The sequence below is a fragment of the Daldinia vernicosa genome, assembly GCF_022497035.1.
Source record: "Daldinia vernicosa strain CBS 139.73 unplaced genomic scaffold F5Y00scaffold_84, whole genome shotgun sequence".
NCBI classification, from domain to species: Eukaryota; Fungi; Ascomycota; class Sordariomycetes; order Xylariales; family Hypoxylaceae; genus Daldinia; species Daldinia vernicosa.
In genome coordinates, this window is record NW_025954000.1 from 53,633 (window position 1) to 79,966 (window position 26,334).

General features: G+C 47.6%; 11 protein-coding genes across 11 annotated transcripts; 6 read left to right on the plus strand and 5 right to left on the minus strand.

Moving 5' to 3' along the window:
• Positions 1–26: 26 nt before the first annotated feature.
• F5Y00DRAFT_274469 (glycosyl hydrolase) lies at positions 27–1,505 on the minus strand (the record flags this gene model as incomplete). The annotated part of the gene is made up of 5 exons (XM_048013363.1): positions 27–85; positions 183–347; positions 451–677; positions 738–1,330; positions 1,497–1,505. 5 exons carry the CDS (start codon positions 1,503–1,505, stop codon positions 27–29), a joined length of 1,053 nt encoding a protein of 350 aa, XP_047860035.1.
• A 1,452-nt stretch (positions 1,506–2,957) lies between these two features.
• On the plus strand, positions 2,958–4,442 carry F5Y00DRAFT_256282 (terpenoid synthase; the record flags this gene model as incomplete). The annotated part of the gene is made up of 8 exons (XM_048010386.1): positions 2,958–3,112; positions 3,163–3,228; positions 3,301–3,554; positions 3,623–3,779; positions 3,833–3,922; positions 3,984–4,017; positions 4,088–4,318; positions 4,386–4,442. The coding sequence occupies 8 exons, from the start codon at positions 2,958–2,960 to the stop codon at positions 4,440–4,442; spliced, it is 1,044 nt and encodes a 347-aa protein (XP_047860036.1).
• An 807-nt stretch (positions 4,443–5,249) lies between these two features.
• F5Y00DRAFT_274470 (oryzin precursor) lies at positions 5,250–6,766 on the plus strand (the record flags this gene model as incomplete). The annotated part of the gene is made up of 5 exons (XM_048013364.1): positions 5,250–5,507; positions 5,577–5,875; positions 5,972–6,000; positions 6,070–6,192; positions 6,270–6,766. The coding sequence occupies 5 exons, from the start codon at positions 5,250–5,252 to the stop codon at positions 6,764–6,766; spliced, it is 1,206 nt and encodes a 401-aa protein (XP_047860037.1).
• A 101-nt stretch (positions 6,767–6,867) lies between these two features.
• On the minus strand, positions 6,868–8,083 carry F5Y00DRAFT_211182 (uncharacterized protein). Its single transcript, XM_048005514.1, has 3 exons — positions 7,689–8,083; positions 7,156–7,605; positions 6,868–7,100 (listed from the first exon to the last, which is right to left on the minus strand). The coding sequence occupies exons 1-3, from the start codon at positions 7,933–7,935 to the stop codon at positions 6,883–6,885; spliced, it is 915 nt and encodes a 304-aa protein (XP_047860038.1). The 5' UTR covers positions 7,936–8,083; the 3' UTR covers positions 6,868–6,882.
• A 623-nt stretch (positions 8,084–8,706) lies between these two features.
• Positions 8,707–10,964, plus strand: F5Y00DRAFT_211193 (uncharacterized protein). Its single transcript, XM_048005515.1, has 2 exons — positions 8,707–9,246; positions 9,311–10,964. Exons 1-2 carry the CDS (start codon positions 8,973–8,975, stop codon positions 10,633–10,635), a joined length of 1,599 nt encoding a protein of 532 aa, XP_047860039.1. The 5' UTR covers positions 8,707–8,972; the 3' UTR covers positions 10,636–10,964.
• Positions 10,965–11,378: 414 nt separating this feature from the next.
• F5Y00DRAFT_266900 (tubulin/FtsZ family protein) lies at positions 11,379–13,179 on the minus strand (the record flags this gene model as incomplete). The annotated part of the gene is made up of 5 exons (XM_048011999.1): positions 11,379–11,860; positions 11,923–12,426; positions 12,491–12,804; positions 12,873–12,931; positions 13,168–13,179. The coding sequence occupies 5 exons, from the start codon at positions 13,177–13,179 to the stop codon at positions 11,379–11,381; spliced, it is 1,371 nt and encodes a 456-aa protein (XP_047860040.1).
• A 756-nt stretch (positions 13,180–13,935) lies between these two features.
• F5Y00DRAFT_249492 (uncharacterized protein) lies at positions 13,936–16,060 on the minus strand. The gene is made up of 3 exons (XM_048009603.1): positions 15,843–16,060; positions 15,717–15,783; positions 13,936–15,653 (listed from the first exon to the last, which is right to left on the minus strand). The coding sequence occupies exons 1-3, from the start codon at positions 15,851–15,853 to the stop codon at positions 14,058–14,060; spliced, it is 1,674 nt and encodes a 557-aa protein (XP_047860041.1). The 5' UTR covers positions 15,854–16,060; the 3' UTR covers positions 13,936–14,057.
• Positions 16,061–16,430: 370 nt separating this feature from the next.
• On the plus strand, positions 16,431–18,820 carry F5Y00DRAFT_211236 (Sds3-like-domain-containing protein). The gene is made up of 4 exons (XM_048005516.1): positions 16,431–17,542; positions 17,600–17,669; positions 17,725–18,211; positions 18,275–18,820. Exons 1-4 carry the CDS (start codon positions 16,603–16,605, stop codon positions 18,716–18,718), a joined length of 1,941 nt encoding a protein of 646 aa, XP_047860042.1. The 5' UTR covers positions 16,431–16,602; the 3' UTR covers positions 18,719–18,820.
• Positions 18,821–19,288: 468 nt separating this feature from the next.
• On the minus strand, positions 19,289–19,637 carry F5Y00DRAFT_266903 (uncharacterized protein; the record flags this gene model as incomplete). The annotated part of the gene is made up of 3 exons (XM_048012000.1): positions 19,289–19,374; positions 19,446–19,573; positions 19,627–19,637. The coding sequence occupies 3 exons, from the start codon at positions 19,635–19,637 to the stop codon at positions 19,289–19,291; spliced, it is 225 nt and encodes a 74-aa protein (XP_047860043.1).
• Positions 19,638–20,782: 1,145 nt separating this feature from the next.
• Positions 20,783–24,100, plus strand: F5Y00DRAFT_249497 (uncharacterized protein). Its single transcript, XM_048009604.1, has 6 exons — positions 20,783–21,562; positions 21,711–21,876; positions 21,929–22,059; positions 22,118–22,321; positions 22,373–22,721; positions 22,772–24,100. The coding sequence occupies exons 1-6, from the start codon at positions 21,225–21,227 to the stop codon at positions 23,795–23,797; spliced, it is 2,214 nt and encodes a 737-aa protein (XP_047860044.1). The 5' UTR covers positions 20,783–21,224; the 3' UTR covers positions 23,798–24,100.
• Positions 24,101–24,406: 306 nt separating this feature from the next.
• F5Y00DRAFT_249499 (actin cytoskeleton-regulatory complex protein END3) lies at positions 24,407–26,328 on the plus strand. Its single transcript, XM_048009605.1, has 3 exons — positions 24,407–24,808; positions 24,892–25,126; positions 25,232–26,328. The coding sequence occupies exons 1-3, from the start codon at positions 24,572–24,574 to the stop codon at positions 25,963–25,965; spliced, it is 1,206 nt and encodes a 401-aa protein (XP_047860045.1). The 5' UTR covers positions 24,407–24,571; the 3' UTR covers positions 25,966–26,328.
• Positions 26,329–26,334: the final 6 nt, after the last annotated feature.

Consider the following 26,334-nt stretch of genomic DNA (forward strand, 5'->3'; position numbering starts at 1 on the left):
TATACTACCAGTTAGATACATATGTCTCAAAACGCCCGTTCACCATGCTTGCCGTTAGAAGTAGTGTAGACACCAAGGACGAGACCTAAGTTAAAATTAGATTCCATCTCAGGTACTTTAAAACATTGATCTACCATCGTGTAGGTGGATGTGTGACAACTGTTAGGGGCCAGCTAACGTACCCGAGTAATATGGCACCAGTTCGTCTCTTCGACAGTGGTCAAAGATCCGTATCTCCGCCTCCTTCCCTGCTGGCCCAGCCGAAAATGCAAAGTGTGTACTGTTGACGGTCTCGATCTGCAGAGTCGGTTTCTGTCCGGCCCATCCCTCCGGCAGCGGGTAGGCCACTCTCGGGGCGTTAGTAAGCCCACGATACGGCGTCTCAGAGTGTCCCCTGAAACGAATGTAGGGCTGGAGCGGGGCGTTGCTCGTATTATTCTCCGTCGAAACCCGTGAGAGTGAGCACCGAGGATTTAAGCGCCAGGGTATTCCAGTGGCTAGGCGGCGAGACGGCGTAGTTCCGCGCGGTGGGCAGTCGCCAATGAACGAAACGGATCGGCAATTGGCTGCCGCGTGGGAATATAACGGAGTCATCAGCATCGCTTAGTTGGCCCTCACCCTGCTCGGGGATTTCTTCAGCGGGTAGCGGCCAGCCTGAGACCTTGCCAGAGACCTCGCTAGAGATAGGGGTGAAGGACAGGCCATCCGCCCTCCTCCCATGTCACGGGCGTGAGTACCGTCTCGCGGCCCAGGGAGAAATTTGCGAAATACGGAGCCTCGTCGTAGGAGCTACAGCCCACCACCTCCCGTTTGCGTCTTGAAGCAAATCAGCATGTCCCAGCGCGCCATGGTCACTATGTGGTTCTCGCGGGTTCCTCCTTCGGCTGCCAGCAGATACAGTAGTACCATCATCGTCCCAAAATAGGCTCGGGTCGAACCCCGGAAAGGGGGAATATATTGGGTCGGACCAAGTCTCGGAACTATCCGGATCCCCAATAATCACGAAGAAGTTATCCCAGCGGGAATTATTAATGTGCAGTAGCTGCTGGTTGACCAACGTAGTTACGAGGTAGAAAATCTCCTCTCGAAAGCGTAGCGTCGGCGCATAAATGTCACTGGTGGCTTTGGGAGGTAGGAAAGCCATGCCAGGCAACTGCTCAGAGCGACTGAAGGCGTTAGACACATGCTTCCAGTGTACCGAATCCCTACTGGCATGGATTGGTAGACCCGGGAAAGCAAGGAAGCTTGATGACGTGCAGAACCAGGTATCATCGAGCTCAGACACAAAGATGCAGCTCGGATTCGGGTGAAATCCGGTGGTGATAGGATTCTAGAAGGTGGAGTTCTGCACTAATATATCCAGTGGCTAGAGCAGGGCTAAGAAGCACGTAAGAGGCGTGAGATGCTACATATTAGTCGCCGCGAAGCGCGAAGATGCTCGGGAGATCCGTGCTCGGGAGAACGGTACCGAGCTTCCCTTGTCTAGACTCAGGTACCCATGCCATGGTAGTAATAAGGAAGACAGTTCTAACTCCTAAGCGAGTCCCAAACCAAATCCTAGGGATCCTCAGCTCAGTATTAGTTAACTAGAGACTAAAGTGACGTTTGAATAGTATATGTACAATACCATAGTTAGGTAGCTATGTAGAGGGGATCCTTTGGATACTTCACCGTTTTCCCCCGGATGTCTAAATGAGTCTAACCGGGGGGTATTTGTGTGGCTTACTTGGCATAGGTCAACATTCTTCAACACCATGTGAAACTTATCGCAGCAGCCAAAACGTCATGGCTTATACGGAATAACGTGACGGTCGTTAAGTATAGATAGGCTATCGTACATTGAGATTAGACCTCTTATATCAAGCTACGATGTCATCCGCCGACCGCCTTTTTTAGTGTTACGCTCCGTATAATGGTCATTCTAAAAGCAGCTCTTCACCGAAGCGAGTTTAAAGCTGGGAGTTTTCTAAACTAGGATACGCCTCACATAGATGGCCCTTTTTCTTTTTACTGGATCTGTTGCACGGGACTACCGAAGCCCGGGATAGGTGATTAGTTCAGCGTATCATCCAACTAAGACTATACAAGATATTTTTCAACTCATGTCTAAACCATACCTTGTCATTTACTATTTTAAAATATATTATATAAAATATATTATTTAAAATACATTATATATTATTTACGGGCTGTTATACTTATTGAAATATAAGCTTTGAATTTAACATAGGTAAGGCACTGAATAGTAATATTTAAGATCCTTGCTATAAGGCGGAAATGATAGGTAGAGATGTTATCGTCTTGCAGCCATTCAGCTATCTATAGGTAATCAGCAATATAATATAAGTACCTAGAACGGGCAGCCACTCTAAGTTACCTAGACCTAGGTAACCACATATTGCCGGTACGGTGAGAATGCGAGATTACGTAGGCTGAGCCTGTATACAGCTCATTCGAGTCTAGAGGTCATCTTTCAGCTACTATAAAGTAGAATGCAGCTCGGAGAACACCACATTAGCAGTTGATAGAGAAAACGGGACCTCCGAACATTCGTAGCTCAGTTACTCATTCAGTTATTGTACGGATTATCTGAGACATTCCTGGATGTACGTATGTCTGTGCGTATAATTTCGGATAGACGTAGCTGGCGTGAGACATGTGCTTCCTGCAAGTCATCAAACGATCTAGCAATTTTACGACGTAGGTAGGTAAACAAGGGCTTGAAGCTTCCTACATCTTATTGCATAATATCCAACATAGAATACACCGAATGGGAATGCTTTGACGGGCTGGTATGGATAAGGCAACATGATTAAAACAGCACAGCGCCATTTTTACATATATATATGAATATATATAAACATGTCTTAAATTTCCTCACCTACTTTTCATACAGACCAACTCATCATCACAAATATATTCTCCTCGTTTCGTAACCATACCTTTTCTTCACGACAATGCAGAACTACAACGAAAAAGCATCTGTGGCCAAGAGGCTCAAGGGCCAGCAGCTTTCTATTCCGGACATGCGTCCTATATTCGCACATTGGCCCAGCGAACAAAATGAGCACTATCATACGGTGAAAGACATAGTAGACAAGCAGATCGCAGAGTATGTGGTGCTACTTAGAACAGACTCGGGAAACTACTAACACTATCAAGGCAACCTATGAAAGATGAAGCTCGTAGAGCATTTAATAATATGAACCCGTCTCTCCTCGCAGCAAGGTATATTAATATTACACATCTACTTAGCACCATTTTTGAATTAAGACGCCGAGACTAACTATTCACGATTAGATGGTGGCCAAGGTCTTCAGAAGAAAACTACCGCATCTTAATTGATCTGATCATCTGGTTTGGCTACTGGGATGATCTCTCCGAGAGCCTCGCTGCTGATCCTAGTGCTGCCGAAAACCTTCGTAATGCCACCAAGGTCCTCGGTCGCCAGTCGTTCGGTCTAGCAACTCCAGAAGAAGAGGTTGACATCTCTAACCCGCTCGTGCTTGGCTTTAGAAGAATTGGCGAGAAGATTTGTGCCGTCTATGATGAAGGTGAGAATGCAGCCTACTTAGCTTATAAATTTCTCAACGCGTATATTAATGTTCTCTGTGGCATGCAGAGCAGCGAAAGACCTTCTTAGCTCATGTCGAGAAATACATCGATTCGACACAACTTGAGGGAGAAGCCGAGTTGAGTGAAACCCTGCCCAGCCTGAAGAGGTACTGGGAGGTAAGGATATTGACGAGCGGCATGGGAGCATTGCTCGGCGTCACTGAGTAAGTAACCGACTATACTAATACCAAATATTGAGATGCTGACGCTTAAGCAGATTTGCCGCCGAAGTCAAACTACCCCGTCATATAGTCAGGTCAGCTGTATATGAGAGCTTGTGGACGACAACTATCGTAATTAACTCAATGTATGTGCATATAACAACCTAGTTATAGACTCGGGTTAAGTGACTAATACAGGATTATTAGTGTAAACGACTTGATATCATTTAAAAAGGAGATGGTAAGTATGATTACATTGTCGAGGGGGATTTGCTCATATGGCCTTTAAACTAATACGGCCGTATCCATAGAAAGCGGGAAGCGTGTTGAGTTCCGTCGCTATACTCTACCAACAGGTTGACAGCCTTGATGCGGCGGTGCAGATGTCGGTTGCGCACCTCAAGATACTGGTCGACGAATTTGACCACACGGCCAACATACTGCTGTCCAAGTTTCCCCTGAGCCCTGAAGAGATTGAGTCTGTCTCGAAAGTCATCGATACTCTCAGGATGGTCAACACTGGAAATCTAGAGTGGAGGTTTGTTAACTCTTTGATTGAATAAGCACACTGTTCATAGAGCCGGCTATGTTTGCTAACATCTTGTTCAGTTTGCAGGCGAAGCGCTATGGAGTCTGCGACTATATAACGCAGACAGGGCAGATTGAAGTGGTGCTGTGATTGCTGAATAGGCCATAATGTTGACGTTCCTGGAGAAAAGAAAATGAAACATGGTACACGAAAGAACACGGGGCTTATAAGGAGTGAGCTATAGATGAAGGTTGGGATTAGGATTTATGGGTCAATAGACATGGGGCATTCATTCGACCCTATTCAAGTATGAATCATTAGAGATTGATATACATAGATTCCTAGAATTTATCATAGCTCCTAAACTTTCATATTATAAGATATATACCTATCCAGTCTAGTTTCGTCACTAAGTCGTGATGAAGCTAATAATGTACCATGCTCTATCTTTCTAGGATCCAACCGGAACATAAAAATATACTAAGAAACTTATCATCAATATCATCGTCAATGTTAAAAACTTGGCGTATCTTGGCGGGCCCATGCCCATATCCAAGCCCGCGTTCCATCCGCATCCCGAAAGGAAATATAAACTCACAAACTCACAAACTTAATATAACTACGGCAACTTGAAATCTTACAACGATATGCCGGTCTTACATTACCGAGCCGTGGTCGGTTGCATGCTGCCAGGCATTGGTGTAGTATACGACTCCTTGCTAGAGTGCTCGTAATACTGAAAGCTTAAGGGGTTAAGGTTGAGCCATGCACCCGCCTGTTACCCGGATATGACGACAGGTACCGAACTGTTCAAGATATATAATATATATAAATAGACATTTATTTGCCTTTATTCCCCTTACCATATTGCTTTTAACAGACGATACTGAGTAAACACAATATTACTTACTACCGTATCTATAAAGTTGAACGCGTAATTCATGATGAGGTTCCTCGGCGCACTCCTATCAGCTCCCCTTGCTGTCCTCGCGGCATCTATCCTGGAGGCCGACGGCGAAGTGATCCCGGGTAAATGGATTGCCGTCCTCAAGCCGGCTAATACGACCGCTGAGCTCTTCAGTACATTTACAACTATTTTAGGTGGGATAGCTCCCGAGCATACCTACGACATAGGGAGTTTCCAGGGGTATTCGTTCTCGGCTTCCGATACTGCGATCAGCTCGATTGCAGATGTAGATGAGGTTAGCTCACTACCGTCTTTGATATTGAAGCTTTTTCTTATATAATAGTTAACGACTAACAACCTCTAGATCGCATACATTACACCCGACACAAAAGTTAGCATTGCGTCCCTGAAGTCGCAAACTTCGGCACCATGGGGTCTTACTAGAATCTCTAACCGGGCGCCAGACGCCTCTAATTACACGTACGACCAGTCTGCTGGAGAGGGCACGTATGCGTATATTATCGACACAGGCATCTTCGCCGATCACCCCGAGTTCGGCGGGCGTGTTTCGTTCGGCGCCAACTTGGTGAATGGTAGTACTAACAACACTGACGAGAATGGACACGGTACTCACGTCGCCGGCATAGTTGGCTCCTCAACCTGGTATGTATGAAAACATCCCGTGTTGTTGTTGTTATTTTCGACCTCCTTTTCCAGAATGGTTTCGAAATATAGACTATAGTAGCTAACACTCGCTAGTAAGTGTGATGGCCCTATCACTTCGACTCGTCCGAATACGGTGAAGATGCTGGAATTGTCGGGTTGAAAAGCTGACATAACATGTTTTCATACATTAGACGGCGTGGCTAAGAAGGTAAACCTGATTGCCGTAAAAGTTCTTGGTCCGACTGGGTCTGGTGGTACCAGTCAAGTAATCGCGGGCCTCCAGTGGGCCGTGAATGATGCTATCGCGAAAGGAAGTGAGTTCCTCTCCCTTACCAGTTAATCATTTGCCATTTGCCATAACCAGAAGAACCCCGACTAACGAGAGATGCAGCAATCAAAAAGGCAGTCGCCAATATCTCACTCGGCGGTCCAAACCTAAACCCCGAAGCACCTCTTAATGCGGCGGCCTCGGCAGCGACTAAGGAGGGATTATTTATAGCCGTCGCAGCCGGCAACAGTGACGCGGACGCTGGGGGTTTCTCTCCCGCCAACGAGCCTTCTGTATGCACGGTTGGCGCTATCCAACGTAATGATACCCGCGCGTCTTTCTCTAACTATGGCGACGCTGTCGACATATTTGCGCCAGGAGAGGGTATAATTAGCACGTACAACAATGGCAGCACGGCGATCCTGTCAGGAACTTCCCAGGCATCCCCATTTATCACCGGGCTCGGCGCCTACCTGTTAGCCCTTGAGGGCCCGCGTGATCCTCTTGCTCTATGTAGCCGTATCCAGGAGCTCTCTACTAAAGACGTAGTAGTAAACTCCAGGTCTAAAAACAATAACGTAGCAAACAATGGAGTTGAAAAAGTTGAAAAAAGCAGCTAGGACTCTGGGTTAGGATTTAGCAGCGTCATGTCGCGGATACGAGGTTCTGAGGTGTATCTGGGTTTGGGATATGCATTGACTACTGTATATATCTTGCATTAGTTGGAATATACTTTTTACGACTTAGTCGCGTCATGTTCTCCCTCGGGAAGAACCAAGCCATGCATCCCCTTGTACGGTGCGGGTTCTGCAGGTTTCCACCCGCCTCTCTGCAGTAGACCTGGATCCTCGAGCGTAAAGACTTCGATCTTTAGTGGCCTGCAGCACTTGATCATCTCCTTTTCGCTGTCGGCCCCGAAGCCCCATAATGACAGGTCGCCACCTGGGCATGTACCTGTTATTGTTAGTGAAAAATACTAGGTTAAATATGATAGGGGAGTGAGGCATACTGAGGGCCATCAATATGTCCTGTTCGGCTAAGAACTCAATGTAATCTCCCTTCTGGGCAGGACATGGGTTCATAAAGTAACGGCCTTGCTCATCTAGGCCCGTGACTTGGAATATATTGATAACGTCGTGCACGTCGCCCTCATTTAGTCCATAGGGAAGAACGGCTCGTGTAAGATTGGAACGGCAGTGAAAGTCGTATCCCTTACCCGAAAGCACGCTCGAGATATATCCATCGCACCCCGTACCTAGTAAATCGTGGACGCGGCCGCCATGCTCATCGACACCGTACCACGAGAGACTGTCACCTATAATTGTCACGAGGGGACGCATATAAGGTAGACACGACCATAGCCTGTCGTACGTCGAGACATGAGAAGCGTAGAGTTGCTTCGTGCGCGCCGCCCAGAATTTCTCCCGGGGATTATGAGCATTCCAGATATTTAGGTCCCCTTCGCGCCATTCCACTAATCAGCTCGTCCTTCTCACGATAAGTCAGGGTCAGGGATCTACTCCCTATGTCAGATATACATACCAACCTGCGGACCCTCAGGCGTGCTGATTCGCACAATGGACCCGGCGGGTGCTTTCCAAGCCCTACCTGACCGGATAGGAAGTACAAACTCTTGGAGTAAGATACGCGGGGCTGTCGCGATTGTACTGTATAGGTCTTTATTAACTGTTAGCGGTGACCCGGTTACGGGCAGATACGCGGGTTTCGGCTTTGGAATTGGCTTCCGGGCCTTAAGACGGGCCTCGGCTTCTTCCTTGCTTATAGACATGATGGAAATAGCGAGGTTATAGAAAATAGTGAATAGGTATTATGTTGTCTTGACTCTTATATAGGTTAACTAAGTCTTTGAAGTGAGTCTTTTGATCAAGACTATATAATATGTTGCTCTAAAGACCTCCGGTAACGCTATCGGCGAGATGAATGGTGTCTTATAGAAAGCAGTGCGGAGTAGTGAATGATTGAATCCTGGACGCGAACTAGTCAATGAAGGATGATAGTGGCCTATATGTATGTATTAGTAGTGTCAAATATCTCCATATCTCCCACTCTTATTCAGTTTCTTATCATGTATTAGTATATAATATATATATATTTTCGTAATATTATGATATGTTACAAATCGAAGAGCTATTTCATAATAGCTGTATGCGATCTAGCATGACGGTTGCTTTCCTCATGAGGTATCCCGTATGAAGTTGGCGAACCTATTTGCCAATAGATATAGTAGTCACTCAGTCTCCCGCATGGTCTTATTAAGCGCACTGCAGTTCTATCATATATAATAGGTGATGACATCGGCGTCACTCCTGCAATAGCTATTGTTATTAAGATGGACTAAAATTTTAGGGCAAGATACTGTAGTATTACAAGTACGTAATTGTATGGTGAACTGCGACTGGATAAAAAGGGGTTAAAGTTAAAGGAGAGAAGTTTGGATAAGATGAGATAAGATAAGCTAATTAATTACGTGCTCCATACATGCCATACCTGCCATACATACATAGCTGTTTGCTTTAACTAACACCTTCTAAATACAGGGGGCCTACGAAAAGGTTAGGTAGTGGATCATACCTGCCGAACCTCATCTGAGTGCCTGCGTTATAGGTTAGGTACTAATCTAAGTTATTACAAACAATACAAACAAGAAGCTTCAACTGCCACTGCCACTTCATCTGCGACATTGTCTTCTACAACTAACATTTATGATTTACGCGAACGCAAACGAGACACAGACGACGGAGCTCGCCACAAGTCCCAAACACAAATAAGAAAACCGACCAAGTCTTAGGTATTCCGTAATTAACAATGGATAAGCTTCCGCCAGAGATCCTCCTCCATATCCTCGAATTTACCGTCGTAGCGCTCTATGGCAACAAGAACAATCTTCTTAGGCTACGCGCCACTTGCAAGCTATTCAATGAAGTTCTAAAACCTTTTGCCCTCCGGACGCTTCAATTGGAATTCACGCGCCTCGATCGAACCGAGAGGAGGCTAAAACCGCCCGACTACGATGCCTTGCGCCGGATAGGACCTCTCTGCCAGGCGCTATACCTGGATATGATGGTTGTGAGAGACGATAGTACGGGCTCCTATGATTTCGCTGCTGCTTAATTGCACTGACTAACTCACTTTGGCCGGTGTAGGTGAAGTAGGGTTCTTGGGTAGTATGTTTGCTCAGATCCCCGCCATGAACTCCTTCGTATCTCGTCTACGAAATACCTACTGCATGAATGACTACTCCTTTACCGAGATCGACTACCGCCACCAACTAGGTCGTCTTCTCGAACAAGCGCCCAACGTCACAGCAGTAAAGCTAAACCTACCCTTCCAATTGGTGTCCCCAGGACCGTATAGCGCAACGACTATGATACTAGGGAATACCTTCGACGCCTTGGCACAGCGCCCAGAAGAATCCGAAACTCTCAGGACATTGGTATTAGAGAACCTAACCGACAGGTCCATAGCGAGCCTCTGGCGGAACCCTCAGGACGTGAAGAACATAATCGGCGCCTTCAGGGATCTCCGACATCTATTCTTATCGGTTCGGCGAAACGAGGAGGAGCGAGATCGCACTATCAACTTCCGCAACCGCTTATGGGAGATGATCGGGAAGGCAGAAAAACTCGAAAGCCTATGTCTGGCCGACCTGGACGTAAACGAAAAGCACTATTGGGATATCAAGACCTCGTCGCAGCGGGACTCGACGCTCGAAGAGTGGCAGTTCAAGTCCATACCCACAATCCACAAGCCGCCTAAATCAGTCTTGCCTAATCTAACCCACCTGGAATTATGGCAAGTCGAAGTCATGGGCTCTGGTCTTGTGTCTGTACTCAAGTGTTTTGGCCACTCCCTAAAGGAGCTCTTCCTGGACGGCGTCTACCTCAAGACCGTCTATAGCGCCGAGTCTCCTCAGGACGTAAACAGCACGCTATGGATCGGCTTGCCCAATGTACGACCGCCGCCTAACCACCAGTGGGTAGCAACGTGCCTGCGCCAGATCCGAGCCCAACTTCGTGTCTGCCGCGTCGCCAACCTGGGGTACGACCAGTACGTCATGAGCGACAATCCTCTCAACAGCGCAGAGTACGACACCGTGGATCCCTGCGGACTAGGGCGATGCATAGAGCAGCGCTTCGTAGAAGTGGCCACGGGAGTAAAGCAGCCTGCGGCTCCTGACGGATCTCCGGTCGCCTACTTCCCGGAAGAGGGGTCGCAGGAGCCCTGGGCCTTGGCCGACCGGGAACGGCCCGCCGAGGGGCTCAGCAGCGAGGATTGGAATGTGAAGCACTACATGGCAACGCGATACAGTCCGACCTCGAGTTGGCAGCGATCCATCGACGGCTTGTTTCCCAACTGCAACCAGTTTACGCTCAATGCACTTAATAGCTTTGCTGACAGTGCCTGCACTGGCATGACGCTGCTGAAGCAGCTGCAAGATCACGAGAATGAATTGTCTATATCCGTATAATATAATTTGGCGGAGACGCGTATATGCGTACCCAGGTTTCCTTTAAACCTCTTTCCTCGAATACCAAAGCAATACCCATTTTTTTATTAACTGCGCTCCTTTGTTTTCATTTCACGATCCGTGCTTAGTGTTCCCTTGGCTTATGTGGCAAAGAGCCATTATAATAGTAATACTGGATGAGTCTGTTGGTGACGCTGACCAGCGTCTGGTCTAATGGGGAAACTGGACGGACTCTTTCTTTGTACACAATATTAGATACCATTAATCCAGGAGATATTAGCAATGGAGCAAAGTAACTATTACTAGGCTAACGAGAGAGCATCCCGAGTAAGATAAATATTTGCTTTTACGTAGATTAGAATACTTGGCAGTCTCGCAATGTGTAGATACGTATTGCATCCTGGGAATCATGAATCTCATTCATTAACTTACTGACATTGCGCAATTTGTGCAGCGGAACATTTGTACTGAAGGCAAGGCAACTCGAGGGGAAATATAAGAAAACGGGGTACTGTTTGTCCATCTACTACCTACTAGACATCCTTGAACTTGCGAGGCTTCCCTCTTTCAAGAAATACCTGGATATCCACACATCATCCCCTGTTCCATTCGCGACTCCAACAAAAAACAGAAGCCTTCTGCCAACTCGAACGTCGAAGAAATATGATTAAGGACACGAGTGTTCGACAGCAGAAACTGATGGAAAGCGAACCTAGGGGTATTATACGCTCAATGCAGAAATCTTAATACTCGGCCTCGGTCTCATCCGGCTCGAAGCTATCAGCCGCAACCTCCTCGTAATCCTTCTCCAGAGCTGCCAGATCCTCACGAGCCTCGGAGAACTCGCCTTCCTCCATACCCTCACCCACATACCAGTGCACGAAGGCACGCTTACTGTACATAAGGTCGAACTTGTAGTCCAGACGGGACCAGGCCTCGGCAATAGCAGTCGTGTTGGACAACATCGAAACGGAGCGGTCGACGGATGCGAGGCCGCCGTCAGACGGCGACGCGGTGGGAACAGCCATGGGCTTCTGGTAGTTGATACCCAGTTTGAAACCAGTGGGGCACCATTCAACGAGGTTGAAGGAAGACTTCGCTTTTAGGGCTGCAATAGCAGCGTTGCAGTCACGGGGAACAACATCGCCGCGGTACAGGAGGGCGACAGCCATGTACTTGCCGTTTCGAGGGTCGCAGACAACCATCTGGTTGTTCGGCTCGAAACCTGATAAGTAGGTTAGTCTTCTGAAGGTGATAATAATAATAATAATAACCATAACAACGTACATTGGAAGGTAAGGTCATGGACCTTGAAGCTCTCGTGGGCACTCTTGGCAGCAGAGATGACAGGCGCGTAGCTGATCAAAGGGTAGTGGATACGAGGGTATGGGACCAGATTGGTCTGGAACTCGTTCAGATCAACGTTTAGAGCACCATCGAATCGTAGGGATGAAGTAATGGAGCTGACGACCTGAGCAATAAGGCGGTTCAAGTGCTCAGAGTTGGGACGAGGGATGTCGAGGTTACGTCTGCAAATATCGTAGACAGCTTCATTATCAACCAGGAATGTGCAGTCGGAGTTCTCGATAGTACTATGGGTAGATAGCACAGCATTGTAAGGCTCGACAACGGCGGTAGACACACGGGGGGCCGGGTAAACAGCGAATTCGAGCTTGCACTTCTTGCCGTATTCGGTGGAAAGACGCTCGAGGAGAAGAGCACCAAAACCGGAACCAGTACCACCACCGAATGAATGGAAGATCAAGAAACCTTGAAGTGAGTTGCAATTGTCTACCAGAGTTGTTAGCCAGGTTAAATAGGAAATCCTTGAGCTACCAGAAAGAGTATTTCTCACCTGTCACACGGCGAATTCGGTCAAGGCAGCTATCTATCATCTCCTTGCCGATGGTGTAGTGACCGCGGGCGTAGTTGTTGGCAGCATCCTCCTTTCCGCTAATCAAAAGCTCGGGGTGGAAGAGCTGACGATAGTTGCCGGTACGGATCTCGTCAATAGGCGAGGGGTCCAAGTCGACGAAGATGGAACGGGGTACGTATTTGCCACCGCTGGTCTCGGTAAAGAATGTCTCGTAGGAACCGCCATCCATAACATCCTTTGAAGCATTAGGGTCTGGGCGACCATCAGGTCCGAGGCCATGCTCAAGGAGATACCTGCGTGTGGTTGTGAGCTATAGAAACTACGCCTTGGAGCTTGACAGGCGAAGCGGTGTGGTACTTACAGCTCCCAAGCGCTGTTACCGAGCTGGGTACCAGCCTGGCCCAAGTGAAGGTGGAGGATCTGAGTACAGCAAAGGTGTTAGTCAGTATGCTAAGGGTTATGTAGACGCGTGTCTACAACATTTCGTTTGAGAGTAGTGTAGAGTAATGGGGATATAGAGCAATTAGGATATACAGGTAAAAGTAAACTTCAAGCTTATAACAGGGGACGGTTATTGGGCTTAAAGCGGTGACTAGAAATTGAGACTGAGACGATAGCTCTTAGGTTTCAGCTCTTAGAATTTTTTAGTAACTTACTTCGCCCTTCATGATGAGATCGTAGTATTATAATCGGGTGATTGGAATACCGCGACTGAGACTGTAGTCTGAGCTGGAGGAAGAAAGTAGGTAGGCCAAATGCGCACAGCGCTGGTAGGTAGTAATTGAAAGAGGATGAAAAAGGAGGTGTGGGCTAAAGATGGTTGTAGGTTTTTGTGTGGAGAACGAACGGAACGAATTTAGGTATTCAATTTGCTCTCCACAGCTGCAGCACTGCAACAAGTCAATTGAAGATGAGGGGCAGGTTTCAGGGGTAGCCCAATAAGCTATCGTTATGGGGGGGTTGCAACTGGATCCGTTACTGGTCCGTTGTCTACGCGACAGCACCTAGGCTAAGCTAGATCAGGTACAATTTACCTTAGGAGGTAGCTACAACACGTAGATCTGTACAACTGTGTACCTCCTACCTAACTATCTCTCTTGCTGGCGGTACGTACATAATGTTTGATACATGACAACGGACATGCAGAATGCGAATTTATCAAGCTTCACCGCTTCGGTACGTAGAAACAACCGATGTTCATGACGAGGACCTACTGTGCCTACTGTACCTACTGTACCTACTGTACCTGCTCACAAGTGCAGCTGAGCCATACCCAACGTAAAATAGTAGAGCCAAACATGCATTAGCGTGAATTAGTTTAAATTATTAACCTAGACGATTAGATTTTTCTTCATTGGATAAGGTTAGGCCAAATAATACCTACTTGGGTGTATTTTGCATCACAAGCAACTCGACCACTACAGTTGGGTAATAATATGGATGATTCTACTACCTAGCTAATTCTGGGTATCAAGGCAGTACGTTAATTATAGAACGTCAATAGGTATGTTAATACCTAATTGGTAGATACATACTTCGTAGCACTTTACTTTGTTCCCTTCTTTCTCCATTCGGCCGCTCTCCTAGCTCCTCGACTCTTCGTCTTTGCCTTAACTACTCCTTTCTTCCCTTTACTCTTGCCGAATTTCAGATCTGCAGGTCTACCATCCTTTTCGCTAGCTCTGCGACCTTCAAAGATTATTTGCTCAGGGGATTTGAAGGCCTCGGCGGCTGTTGGTTCCTTTCTATCTTCTTTGCGTGGTCTTCTTTCGCCCTTGACTCCGTGACGTTGTCTTGCTGCTGCTGCTCTTCCTAGGAGCTTCCCTGCCCTACCTGCTTGTGACTGTTGCTCAGGGGTTATCTTTGGCTTATGTTTAGTACTCTTCGAGTTCTTATCTTGGCTATGTAAGCCCTCGAGCCTAGCCTTCTGTGCCCGCTCCATAGCAAGGGCCGTCTTTCGTGGATCTTTAGCGCGAGATACGCGTAACACCCGTGGTAGCATCGGAGGAAACTTCTTGCCATCTAGTAACAGAGCCGATTCAACGTCGTTGGTATCGTAGAATTGCACATATGCAAAGCCTTTGCCCACCCGTGTCTTGGGATCCCTGGGAATACGGACGCTCTCCACTTTACCAGCATGCTGACCAAAAATTCGCCATAATCCTTCTTCAAAATCTGCCGGAATCTTTGTGCGCTTCTTCGTTGTAGTTTCCCCCTCAGCAGTGGTGTTAATGACGGTTTCGTCATCCACGAAACCAAGATTTCCCACAAAAACACATCTTCGATTATCTACCGCGTTGGGGTGCGCTACGCTGTCCACCCGGATATGGCGTTCGAGAACGACAGAACCATTCAGCTCTTTGAGCGCGGTGCGTGCAGCAAGTGGGGTTGAGTAGACTACATAGGCGTTGGTAGATTTTGTCGTGGCGGACATGACGGATTTGGTGATGAACGCAGCACGCTTTGGCATCGCGCCAGTGGAATATGCAGTTGAACGGAAACGTAGAGACTCGACTTTATGCGGCCCACTGGCTGAGTCTAGTGCTGATAGTGGTGATGAAAGATGAGATATCAGAAGCTTTTTTGCTTTAGATGAAGAAATAGCTTCGGATGAAACATTTCCGAGGAATAGCGTTCGGTTTGCCTTATCCAATTCGACATCCGTATGATCATCCGTCTTCGCAAGAAGGGATTCGTGAACTAACGGGGCTTCACCCTCATCTGAGTCTTCCGCTGCTTCGGTTATCGTACCGTTTATCGCCTGACCGGCTTCACCCTTGCGGCGTTTGTCAGACCGCGCCTCCTTTTCCTTTTCCGTTTCCTCGGCCACCTTCCGCATATATTTACCCTCCAGATCGTCATGCTCATCTTTGCGCTTCCTCTTACGATCCTTCTTTTGCGGTGCCGGTGACTCTTCTGCGGAATCGGAATTGTCTGACGCTACTTCATCATCTGAAGATATACCTCCCTCGGCATCGTCACCTAAGTCGCTCAGGACCTCATCATCAACCTCTTCACCATCGGCAGTCAATTCATCCTCCGAACCTGATTCCTCATCATTTGATGTTTGTGAGGGTTTCCTTTCTTTGTGTGAAAGTAAATTTGAGTACCGTGTCTTTGGGGGAGCTTGTACAGGCCCGGCCTATTATCAATCAGCTTGCGAGACTCTACCAGTCGCAGTACACGATGTAAGTAGACGACTTACGCTACTTGCGAATAGAGCATCGAGGGTGGGGTCGATAACTTTCGTCGATGCTGTTAAACTAGGCTTTCTAACTGTTGTTAGTACATGAGGTATTTAATAGTACAAAAACTGGTATAATCAACTTACGATTTGGCCATCTTCACGTTGCTACTTGGGTTATTATGCTTGATTGTATTAATAGTGAAGCTTATTGCATCGCGGCTTCGAGTGCGACCAGTAGAGAAAAAAAAAAGTCTATGGTACCTTAGGTCGTATCTTATCTTATCGAGCCTACCTAGGGACGTTTGAGTGGTGGATCAATTGATTGAATTGGATTGGATTGGAAAATCGATATCGGATAAAAATACGTGGATATGTAATACCTCTTAGGGACATATGTAGTCACGGACCGTTTTAGCACGCGCGTGTTATCGATAAGCGGTTTTGCTCGGGGTTGCCAGATGCCGTACGTAGAGATTGGGGTTATTTGGGGGTAACAGTTAAGGTGTCAGTGCTGCCAGCGGCCGGTGCTTGCGCGCAAAGAGAACCCTCCCCCATCTGATCACCACCTTCACCACCTTTACATTACTACTTTTTTTTCTCGATACCTGGCACTCAAATCTATAGACACTCGTTTCGTAATACATGTCCATTTAATCGCCTGACCACGGCGTCGTGCCAACAGCTCTACCCTTTACTCAATATTTCATCCCCCGTCTGATTATTTACTTTCCTTCCATTACCTCTCTACCTCTCTACCTCTATTCTTCCAAGCTCTAAAAACTCATCCGACAATTCTACCACCACAACTGCGCCCTCTCTTTCTCCCCAAGTCCACCTTCGATTTTCCATACCAGTGAAAGTTATACTTGATTAAATAAGAGAGGATATTAATTATTACCATAAGATGGCAACTGGAGACACGGCGCCCGCGCCGCTTACCATACCACCCCCACCGATCGAACCGCTCTCCGATGACGATGGCTCAAGTCCACTGAGTGATGTCGAAGATAAGGATGGTGATCCAGGGGACCTGCATAGTCTAAATGATGCCACTACCGACAATCGCAACGAAGAAGCAAGCTCGGTAGACGACCTTTCCGACGCAAACGATACCGAAGCTGAAACTGAGCGCCTCTATGACACGCCCCGGAATCCTACCCGTCATAAGGACGTAGTTCTGAAAAGGTCAGCGGATGAGCAAGTCTACGAGCGTACCCCGAGTAAACTGCGACGGCACAATACAAGGAATGGACAGGGTAGAGATGAAGACGATGGGCCATTCTTCGAGGAAATATCAATAGCTTCCAGCCCCCCAGCGCAAGAAACAAAGACCCCGAAAAGGCGCCAATCACCGACCCTAGATATATTAGTCGAAGCTGCCACACAAGAAGTCGAGAACAGAAAGCGAAAACGGGCCTCCATGCCTATTGAAAATTCTGAACCCTCACAGCCACTGCAAAAGCGTACTAATTCAGTACCTACACCTAGTCGTCAAGACATAGATGGCGACACTCCGATGGTCGATGAAGACGACCCATCGATGCATACGAATAGCGGCGAACCCTCGGCCGACGAAGCCATCACCGTCGTAGCTAGCATAGATCGCATTACCAACAACGCTCAGAGCGCCCAGTCAGACCAAGAGGTCGTACCCAAGAAGCAGACGCGCAGTGGTTCAAAGAAACTCAAAGCTACAGAGCAGACTATTGAGGCCGATGAACCGCCGGAAGAAGCCGTTGGTGATCCGGTGGCCGAAGACGACGGTGCTCACGCCGGCGAGGACGAACCGATTGAAGCCGACGTGGACGAGGAAGCAGAAGCAGCTCATAGAAACGAAGAAGAACGTATGGAACTATCGTTTCGATCATGTCTAAGAGCTCGTGCTAACATAAATTCACCAGTCGAAAGAAAGAAGACGGCTTTTGACCAGTTAACTGCGATCGAAAAACGATTCGCAACTTTTAGAGATAGGTCAGCTTTGTTTCTTCCTAACAGTTACGATGCCAATCCATTAATATTACTTTAGGCTATACGAAGAACGACTCGAGCAACTGAACCAAGAAGAAGTAATGCTACGATCTGAGACCATAACGCACCCCGAGTATCTTGCCATGATGCAATGCATAGACGCACGAAGAGACGAAAGAATTCGTGTGGCAGACCGAGAGCTAGAACTTAAAATAGAGTCTCTGGAGAGATGGGCGGTCTCCAGGCGATCACAAATCCATTCTCAGTTCTTCCAGTCTGTTAGAGAGTCGAGGGAAACGATCTTGGCAGAGCTCGGCCAGCAATGGTATGACATCCAGCATGAGCGCCGCAAGCAAGCCAACAACGTACCTGAATTCGGCCTCCGATTCCCTCCTGACCCTGCGCAGCGCACCAGAAATGCACTGGCATATAATAGAGAAGTATCTATTTTGTCAGGTATAGCCAAGTACGAAGGTATGCCTGCGGCGCCGGAGATGAGGGGCGCAACTATGCAAGATCTAGAGGATGATTTTGAAGCGATAAATGTAAGCTGTCACGAACCGATAACTTCCAGCGTATACATAACGTTACTAACTATGTACAATTAGAGGAATCGACAACTATCGCATCGACACCAAGTACATAGGCCTGCTTATGCGGATTACGGTGGGCTGCCGTTCGGCCAAAGTCTTGGCCCTGCAGGAGAGCAGTTTATCGAACAGACCCCATGGGCAAACCCCAATCATCCATCAAATGCCCATCTCCTCCAACGACAGCCCTCAGGCCAACACGAAGCTCATGTGCATAGTGGTGTATTAGGCGTATCATCAGGATCCGGAAGACACCACCAGTCACACCCCTTTATTAATGGTTCAACAACTCAGCCCCCCAATGGGCCTTCTAGGACTCAGAGGAATGTACCGAGACAGCCTTCCACCTCACCCGAAGTTACACGAGCCGCCAACTTGTTAGAGCAGACTAAAGCGCGCAGCATGAGGGCAGCAGAAGCAGCCGCGAGACACGAAAACAATCAACCAGTAGGTAGCTTATGATACGCATTTATCGAGGAATCATTTTCACGGGTGGGCAAAGCATGGCGCACATTCGGGACGAATTAGTCGGGCGGCCGGCAACGCTGTGTATCGTTGGGTTGAATAATCTTGCGAAATAGGAAATAGGAAATAGGGATGTTATACCCTGTGCATATGTTTTGCATTTGGCGTTACGGCTTACAATAGAGGCTTTCAGCTGGTGTATGGAAGTGACCGCATCATGTTTGCGGTATATTGCGTTGCTAGCGAATGGCGTCTTCAAAAGGACTGTAGAGAATGGGGAGGCCTCTATGATATATGTTGTTCGGATTGTTCGGATTGTCTATAGACACACATTCTGGCGTTTAAGGGGCTCGTCGTTCATTTATAGGCTCGACATAGGCCGCGATACCACTTGGTGTATATTTATTTACATTATTTTCTTCTTTTTTGGATGGAATGGAAAACGTAGTCCCGACTTCATAGGCATTATCTCCGATACCGAAGCCTACTAATCGTATATTTCGTGAACTTCTTTTATGCCTTCCTGTCTCCTTGATAGCATTATATCCAACGATAGACCATATGCATTTATTTATTCTCGGGTTGACTTGGGGCACTAGGGACCTTTACATCTTCGAACTCGTCCTGTCCGATGACGTTGATGGTGTATACATCTGTAGATAGCCAGATCAGTAAATCGGTACTGTCTCCCTCAAGGAAATATCTCTTATGAGTAATCACTCACAAACGCCAATCGCAATCGCCGCTGTAGCAGACCCAACAAGGACATTCTTGAAGAGGTAAGGTCGTCGTGCTCGAATGAGGGCGGGGGATTGTCTGAACCGTCTATCATAGTACGAGGAGCTTCCGAATCTACCGGGCTGTTAGATATAAATGCCATAGTCCCATTCTACCAGTCAGCGTACCCAGCAGCCATTTTATGATTTCTTTGCCCAAGCGGGCGTGTTTCCTCTTCTGTGTGATACGGTATTAGAGAAAAGGTTGAGGCTGAGAAGTTAGGCGCATTGCAGGTAGAATGCTTTAAATGCTGTCTTAGCAAATATTGATCTGACGATGCGGCGGCTTAAGTGGTTGAAGTACATACATAAGGTACTATGTACATGCGCGTGTATGCTTCCTGTACATTCTGTAGTGGAAGCCACTACTCTAAAATAGTACTAACCAACACGTACAACCCACTAGGATGTTCAATGTTATTTGTGGGGCGCCAAGCCGCCAGGCATCAACATCTTTCGAATACGGCTAGTATGTATTCCCACATAGAAATTACTATGAGGAGGTACAAAAACAACGACTCTGTCGACAGCCCTTTTTCAATATACACTATTACCTCTCGTCAAGCGATTCCTGAATAGCCTCCCCGTACGTACAGTATTTCAACACGACAACGCCCCCTCCCACACAGCCAGAAGGACCCTGAAAAGCCTTAACGATCTCGAGATTTTTACGGTTAAATGGCCCGATTAAATGGCCCCCGGACAGCCCTGATTTAAATCCTATTGAAAACGTGTGGGCTTGGATGAAAGACTGGCCAGATAGTAATTACGATATAGAGTCGTTGACGTTACGGGAATTAAAACAGGCTATTGAGGCCGCTTAGGAGGCTGTCCCTAAAGACAATAGGGCTTTGAAATGCCATAACTCTGGGGTAGACAATTGAAAAATTAGATTATATCAAATATGAGGCTATTCTCAAGTTATGTATCTTACAGTAGTAATTTGTATGAGAGGTTACATACTAGCCATATCAAGAGATGTTGATGCCTTGATGCCTGAGACCCACTAAATAACATTGAACATCCTAGTGGGTTGTACCTACATAGGTACATAGGTACATAGGTACACGGAAAGTACGAAGTACGTGCATGTACTTGATATCTTGTCGGGGTATTCGCGGATAACAGAGGGAACCTTCCCTACGTGACTTGAAAGACCCAACCTAGAAGCTTAAGGTTCTTTCAAGTGTCCAATCCGAGTTACATACATGAGGAAGGCGCCCTGAAGCAGCTTTCTTCAGTCGCGACCACCTGCAGTTAATAGATGCTCAATTTCTTTCTCCAAGTCTTTTCCTAAATTCTCTTTACACCATTAAGGATATCCCACGTTCCCTATCCTTTTTTATTTTATTTTATTTTCCAATCATTGAAACCGCAACCTATCAAAAATCATATCCAGCTATCAGCATGGTCCTCAATTGTTGATGCTGGCATATCATGAATGATGATGCAGGCTACTTACCCGGCGATCTTCTAATTGACATCACCGGGCAGACACGAACACACACGACGCGCCACAATACAACTTATAACATCGTCACTTTCACGCACTCCCACCCTCCCACATTCTCGATACCCAAACCTAAGTCTTTGTTCTTTTAACTTGGATCATATCAAGTACTAGCGATATCGATTGAACTATTCATGCTCTATCAAGGCACTGCATCTCAACCTTTTCGACTTGTACAAAAGCTTGGGCCTGGTTAGGTCTACCTGAATAAATCGCAATGGCGACGGCTCAGCTTTCCGTTCAAGACCAGATCCGCCAGCTTGAAGGTGCCCGGAAACTTGTTCTAGGTAATGCGAATTATTACACCCAAGTCATTCAAGCTACACTCCCCATCATAGGACCTTCGGCGCAAGTGGAATTCCGACGATGGGGCGCTGAATTCCTTGCCGAAGCATTTGCGACGCCCGCTATCGCACCTGGCCAGAAGGAGACTCTATCTCTAGTAGTACTGGAAACACTTAAGTTGCTTGTGGAAGACGTCAACCAGGATATCATAGTTCTGAGAGGCGTCATTCAGGCGGCGGCTAGTATATACCCGTTGGCCTTACGATGGATGTAGGTTTCTCCCGACTGGTCACTGTAGACTCGTAGACTTCGGCGGGCCATGCCTACCGATATCATGCCTATGCGCCCTCTTTCTAGAACCGCATTCATCAAATGACGTGCTCTAGAGTCCACAGCGCTGACTTTTTGATTGTCCTAGTATTAATAACTCCTACGACACGCATACATGGGAACGAATGACTGCTATCAAGAGCAGGATACTACGAATATGGGACACGGCCCCGTTGACCATCCGAATTTGCTGTATCAAGTTCGCTCAACGGGTCGTACTTGCGCAAACGCAGAGCATAAACCCAGAACCAAGAGTAAGTATATCTCTTGTTCATTTCCTTCTAGCAGTACTAATTTTCTATATAGCGTGGTGATCTCCTTGATATATCGCTTGTCATGATTCCCCCAAGCCACCCCATTCTTGATGCTCCCAAACTCGAAGCCGAAGCATCAGGACTCCTAGACAGAATGCTTGGCATTTTGCAGGACAATAGCTGGTAAGATAGGATTATCAAGTATCACTCTGATACTTAACAACTGACAAATTCTTCTTAGCGACGCACTGATTGTAGATGCGACGTTGAACACATTGTCTATCCTCGTCCGAAACAGACCAGCTACGTCAAATAGGATCGTGAACACCGTTCTTAACTTCAACCCGCTGAAGCTTGCGAACTCGCCTATGACTCCCAAGACAAAAGTTCTTGTAAAATCGATGGAGAAGACAACGCGCATGTTGCTCATGCATCTGTCCAGACGGTAGGAATCAGCCATGGCTAATACTTATCCATATCGCTAATATCACTATAGGAACCCGCAGAACCCGCTAGTCGGCCGTATGCAACAATATATAGAACGTCTTATGCGCTCTCGAGCCGAGATATTTGATGAAGGTGGTCGTAAAAGAGCATTGGCAGAGCAGGCCAACGGGGTAGAGGCCAAGCGTCAACGAACGGGAACTGCACCACCCCATCCGCAACTGGAAATCACCCCACTAAAGCCGGGCCCTCATACCCTCGCAGAAGTCTTCACCTTCACTAATAACGATGGTCTAAAGCACTTCGACGTCAGTAACAATGTTCCGGCACCCATTGCCGCCAGAATCAGTGTTACTACCATCGCCCGTATAGATCCCCAGCTCCTAGATCGTGCTATTCAGGTATGTCAAAGCAATGCGCACCCTAGTGACTATGGCTTACCAAGATACAGGGTGTACGTGATCGCTTAACAACGCTATACGAAGCCCAACCACAGCCAGTCAACCCCGAGACAGCACCACTTGATGTTGAGGAAGACGAGGACGACTATGAGCCTGATTTCTATACGGCAGAAGACACGGAACAGATTCTAAACAAACTTGATTCTTCGCCTGCGGATGAGCGTCATGAGCTAGAGAAGCCGACATTGGGTGGTCTTGCGTTACCTTCTTTCCGATTACCCCCGCCGCCAACATTAAATCCTGAGCAAGCTACCAAAGTGGGGCAAGGTTCAGTCACAAGAGTGTTTGGTACGATGAGAACCCTCGAGGATCCTGCCATCAAGAAGGCCAAGGCTGGCATCAACAGGCTTGCAGCCAGCTCATACGACCGAGACTCTTGGGTCACAGTAATAACCCGCTTGGCAACCAGGGCCAATGCGGGACTTGATATCCCGGAGGAAGACGAAGACACCAAAGGAGTTCTCTCAACCACCCGCCTAAGCGATGCTATTCGGGAGCAGCTCTTCAATTATGTTCTCGAAGACTTCCGAAAGCGTATCGAGGTGGCCGTCTCCTGGTTAAGCGAGGAGTGGTACAATGATAATGTTCAACAGCGGTCCGTGTCATCTTCGCCTGTTCCTAGCGATATCCCCATTCACTATGAGAAATGGACACTACGCCTTCTGGACGGATTCATTCCTTATCTCCATTCCCAGGACAAGGTGCTCACACGATTCCTAAGCGAGCTGCCCGAACTCAACCTAGCCATCTTTTCACGAGTTAAGACGTTATGTCGAGATCCAAGCTTGGTAAACCTTACTCTTACGACCCTATACTACCTAGTGATGATGCGCCCGCCCGTAAGAGATCTGGCACTAGATGCTATTCAGGACATCTGGACAGACTATGAAGACGCAAGACCTATAGCTGCCAAATACTTGCAAAGATGGCGGCCCAGCTTCGTAGAAGCAGCACAGCAAACCTTGCCCGGGAGTGAAGGGGTTGTTGGTACCAGCGTCGCCGCAGTTGTTACGTGATACCCACTTAATTACGATTGCGTTGAGCCTTTGGGGGTTAATTATAAAGGAGGCCGTCTCTTAGCTTATACCTAGTAGATGTGGTGATTCTCAGAGGCATAAAGGCCTAAATGATATACCACGATATTGGCGGATGGAAGAACAGGTAGGGTGTCTGGAAAACGTAAAGCATTACTAGGGATTAAACAGAGCAGCGGCGGCCCTGCTAAGGCAGATTTACAGAGATAAAGGGGTCGTTACGGAACTCGATTCCCAGAGGTGAATCAATGATAAAATACAGGAATACATCAGACATATGTATAATTGATTTGCTTGGTGACTGTTAGTGTAGATGTCTTTTAGTATTGTTCAAATCACGAGTCCAACGAGTTCGGCGTAAGCACATATATCATCACTTACTCCTTAAAATCTCAATACAGTGTTATTAAATGTAAAGGCTGCACTTGTTACTGTACAGCTGAGCCACAGCTGACGCACGACCTTTTGATAAGACCTCCTAACCAGGTCCACTGATGATTTAGGATGACGGTTAGTTGCATGTGCCTGCTTAACTTACAGGCATGAAACCCGGCAACGAATAATTCCAAGTTGTACCTCATACAGAGTTACCTCATACTTCATCTCATACAAACATTTAATAGGTACCTATAGCTTTAATTATAGCTAGCGAAACAATCATTCTCTTGTTCGAACTCACCCATCAATGGAATAGCCTAGAAATAACATACGAATATCTACACAACGAGTAACATCTTTACTCCGTAGTGCCTCACAATGGCACCTCGCATCGAGGCTCAGGAGATCGAAACGTATTGGAACATATTCACAACCAGGACCAATGGCGGCAAATACCTGACGGGCGAGCAAGCGGCGCCACTACTGAAGAACAGTGGGTTGCGGGACGACCAGCTTGAGCGCGTATGGGATGTGGCCGATGTAGACAACGATGGTAATCTCGACTTTGAGGAGTTCTGTGTGGCTATGCGCATCATCTTTGACATAGTGAATGGTGTAAGTTATTTACAGTTATATACCTCCCCAAGCACGCTGGACGGTACCGAAGCGAGCGGCTAACATGGGCTGGAAATCAACAGGAATACGCCGATGTGCCAGCGACGCTGCCAGACTGGCTCGTCCCCGAATCTAAAGCCCACCTCGTCCAGGCCAACCGCGCTCTCACAGGCAAGCAAGTGCAGTTCGAACAAGTTGACGACGATTCGGATACCCCGGGACTCAAGGATGGCTTCGACTGGTACATGAACCCCCAGGATAAAGCCAAGTATGAATCAATATACCAGGAGAACCGGGACATGCGAGGAGAAGTGGCCTGTAAGTCCTATTTTATCTTGACCCCTTTTCTATTATTCTACTCTACTCTAACAAGAGGTAAGGAGAGGTGAAGCATCGAAAACTAATAAGGATGAGAAACAACAGTTAGCTCCCTCGAGGACTTATACGAATCCCTCGACGTGCCCGACACCGACATCCGATCAGCGTGGAACCTAATCAACCCGTCGGCCTCATCCACCGTCAACAAGGATGCCTGCCTCGCCTTCCTTCATATCCTCAACAACCGACACGAGGGCTACCGGATCCCGCGCACCGTGCCCGCATCCCTGCGCTCTTCCTTCGAGCGCAACCAAATCGACTACCAGGTCGACAGCGCCCGCAACAACCCCGCTGCCTCTCGCTGGGCCGCTCGCGCCGACGAAAACACGTCCACTGGCCGCAAGGCCAAGTTTGGCGATCAATACCTGACGCGCCTCGGCCGCGGCGGCTTCAAGGCCTCCGGCACGGACTTCAGCTCCGCTCAGAGCGACGAGCAGTGGGAGGAAGTACGTCTGAAGAAGCAACTGCAGGAGATCGAGGACCGCATGGCCAAGGTAGAAGCCGATGCGAACGCTCGCCGGGGCGGCGGAAAGCGGGACACCAAGCCTGCTCTCGTCAAGCGCGAGCTCGAACAACTGCTCGACTACAAGCGTCGCGAACTAAGAGACATAGAAGAAGGCAAGGGGAAGGCCAAGACGGGGAGCAATCTTCGCGTTGTCGAGGATGACTTGCAGACGGTGCGGGCGCAGATCGAGGGCTTGGAAGCGCATCTCTCGAGCCGGATGCAGGTTTTGGACCAGTTGAGGAGGGAGATTGAGGATGAGAAGGCGGGGAGGTAGGGAGATACATACATTAGGTACCTACACCTATATGGAGCAATACGTTTCATAAGGAGAGGACAAGAAGATAAAAGATGAAGAGATTAAGTAAGAAGGATTTGCTCTCGTCTGAGACGAGAAAGCGCTTGAGGGGTAGGTAGTAGATCCCCCATGTGCGCAAGGCGGATAGCGAGCTACAACAATACCTAGTCTGTAATTCAAATATGTACTGTACAAGTTCCAGGTTCCGGTTGTATTGCGAGTTGGTGAACTCGAGTTAGGTTGGCTATAATAAATAACACAATTACAATAATCATAACTACCTAGTTAATCGCAAATCAACGTTTGGGGTCATTAGTAGCTACCTATGGATAGAGACAATTCTTGGCA

Bases quoted from the DNA above. Each gene is read 5' to 3' on its own strand.
- F5Y00DRAFT_211182 (XM_048005514.1), bottom strand. From the start codon at position 7,935: ATGTCTATAAGCAAGGAAGAAGCCGAGGCCCGTCTTAAGGCCCGGAAG. The intron at 7,606-7,688 runs GTATGTATATCT...AATGGCGCGAAG, and splicing joins GCCTGAGGGTCCGCAGGTTG to GGGACCTAAATATCTGGAAT. The intron at 7,101-7,155 runs GTATGCCTCACT...TAACAATAACAG, and splicing joins GGACATATTGATGGCCCTCA to GTACATGCCCAGGTGGCGAC.
- F5Y00DRAFT_211193 (XM_048005515.1), top strand. From the start codon at position 8,973: ATGGATAAGCTTCCGCCAGAGATCCTCCTCCATATCCTCGAATTTACC. The intron at 9,247-9,310 runs GTACGGGCTCCT...TGGCCGGTGTAG, and splicing joins GATGGTTGTGAGAGACGATA to GTGAAGTAGGGTTCTTGGGT.
- F5Y00DRAFT_249492 (XM_048009603.1), bottom strand. The intron at 15,654-15,716 runs GTAAGTCGTCTA...GATTGATAATAG, and splicing joins ATGCTCTATTCGCAAGTAGC to GCCGGGCCTGTACAAGCTCC.
- F5Y00DRAFT_211236 (XM_048005516.1), top strand. From the start codon at position 16,603: ATGGCAACTGGAGACACGGCGCCCGCGCCGCTTACCATACCACCCCCA. The intron at 17,670-17,724 runs GTCAGCTTTGTT...ATATTACTTTAG, and splicing joins TTCGCAACTTTTAGAGATAG to GCTATACGAAGAACGACTCG. The intron at 18,212-18,274 runs GTAAGCTGTCAC...ATGTACAATTAG, and splicing joins ATGATTTTGAAGCGATAAAT to AGGAATCGACAACTATCGCA.
- F5Y00DRAFT_249497 (XM_048009604.1), top strand. From the start codon at position 21,225: ATGGCGACGGCTCAGCTTTCCGTTCAAGACCAGATCCGCCAGCTTGAA. The intron at 22,060-22,117 runs GTAAGATAGGAT...AATTCTTCTTAG, and splicing joins ATTTTGCAGGACAATAGCTG to CGACGCACTGATTGTAGATG. The intron at 22,722-22,771 runs GTATGTCAAAGC...ACCAAGATACAG, and splicing joins TCCTAGATCGTGCTATTCAG to GGTGTACGTGATCGCTTAAC.
- F5Y00DRAFT_249499 (XM_048009605.1), top strand. From the start codon at position 24,572: ATGGCACCTCGCATCGAGGCTCAGGAGATCGAAACGTATTGGAACATA. The intron at 24,809-24,891 runs GTAAGTTATTTA...GGAAATCAACAG, and splicing joins TCTTTGACATAGTGAATGGT to GAATACGCCGATGTGCCAGC. The intron at 25,127-25,231 runs GTAAGTCCTATT...GAGAAACAACAG, and splicing joins CATGCGAGGAGAAGTGGCCT to TTAGCTCCCTCGAGGACTTA.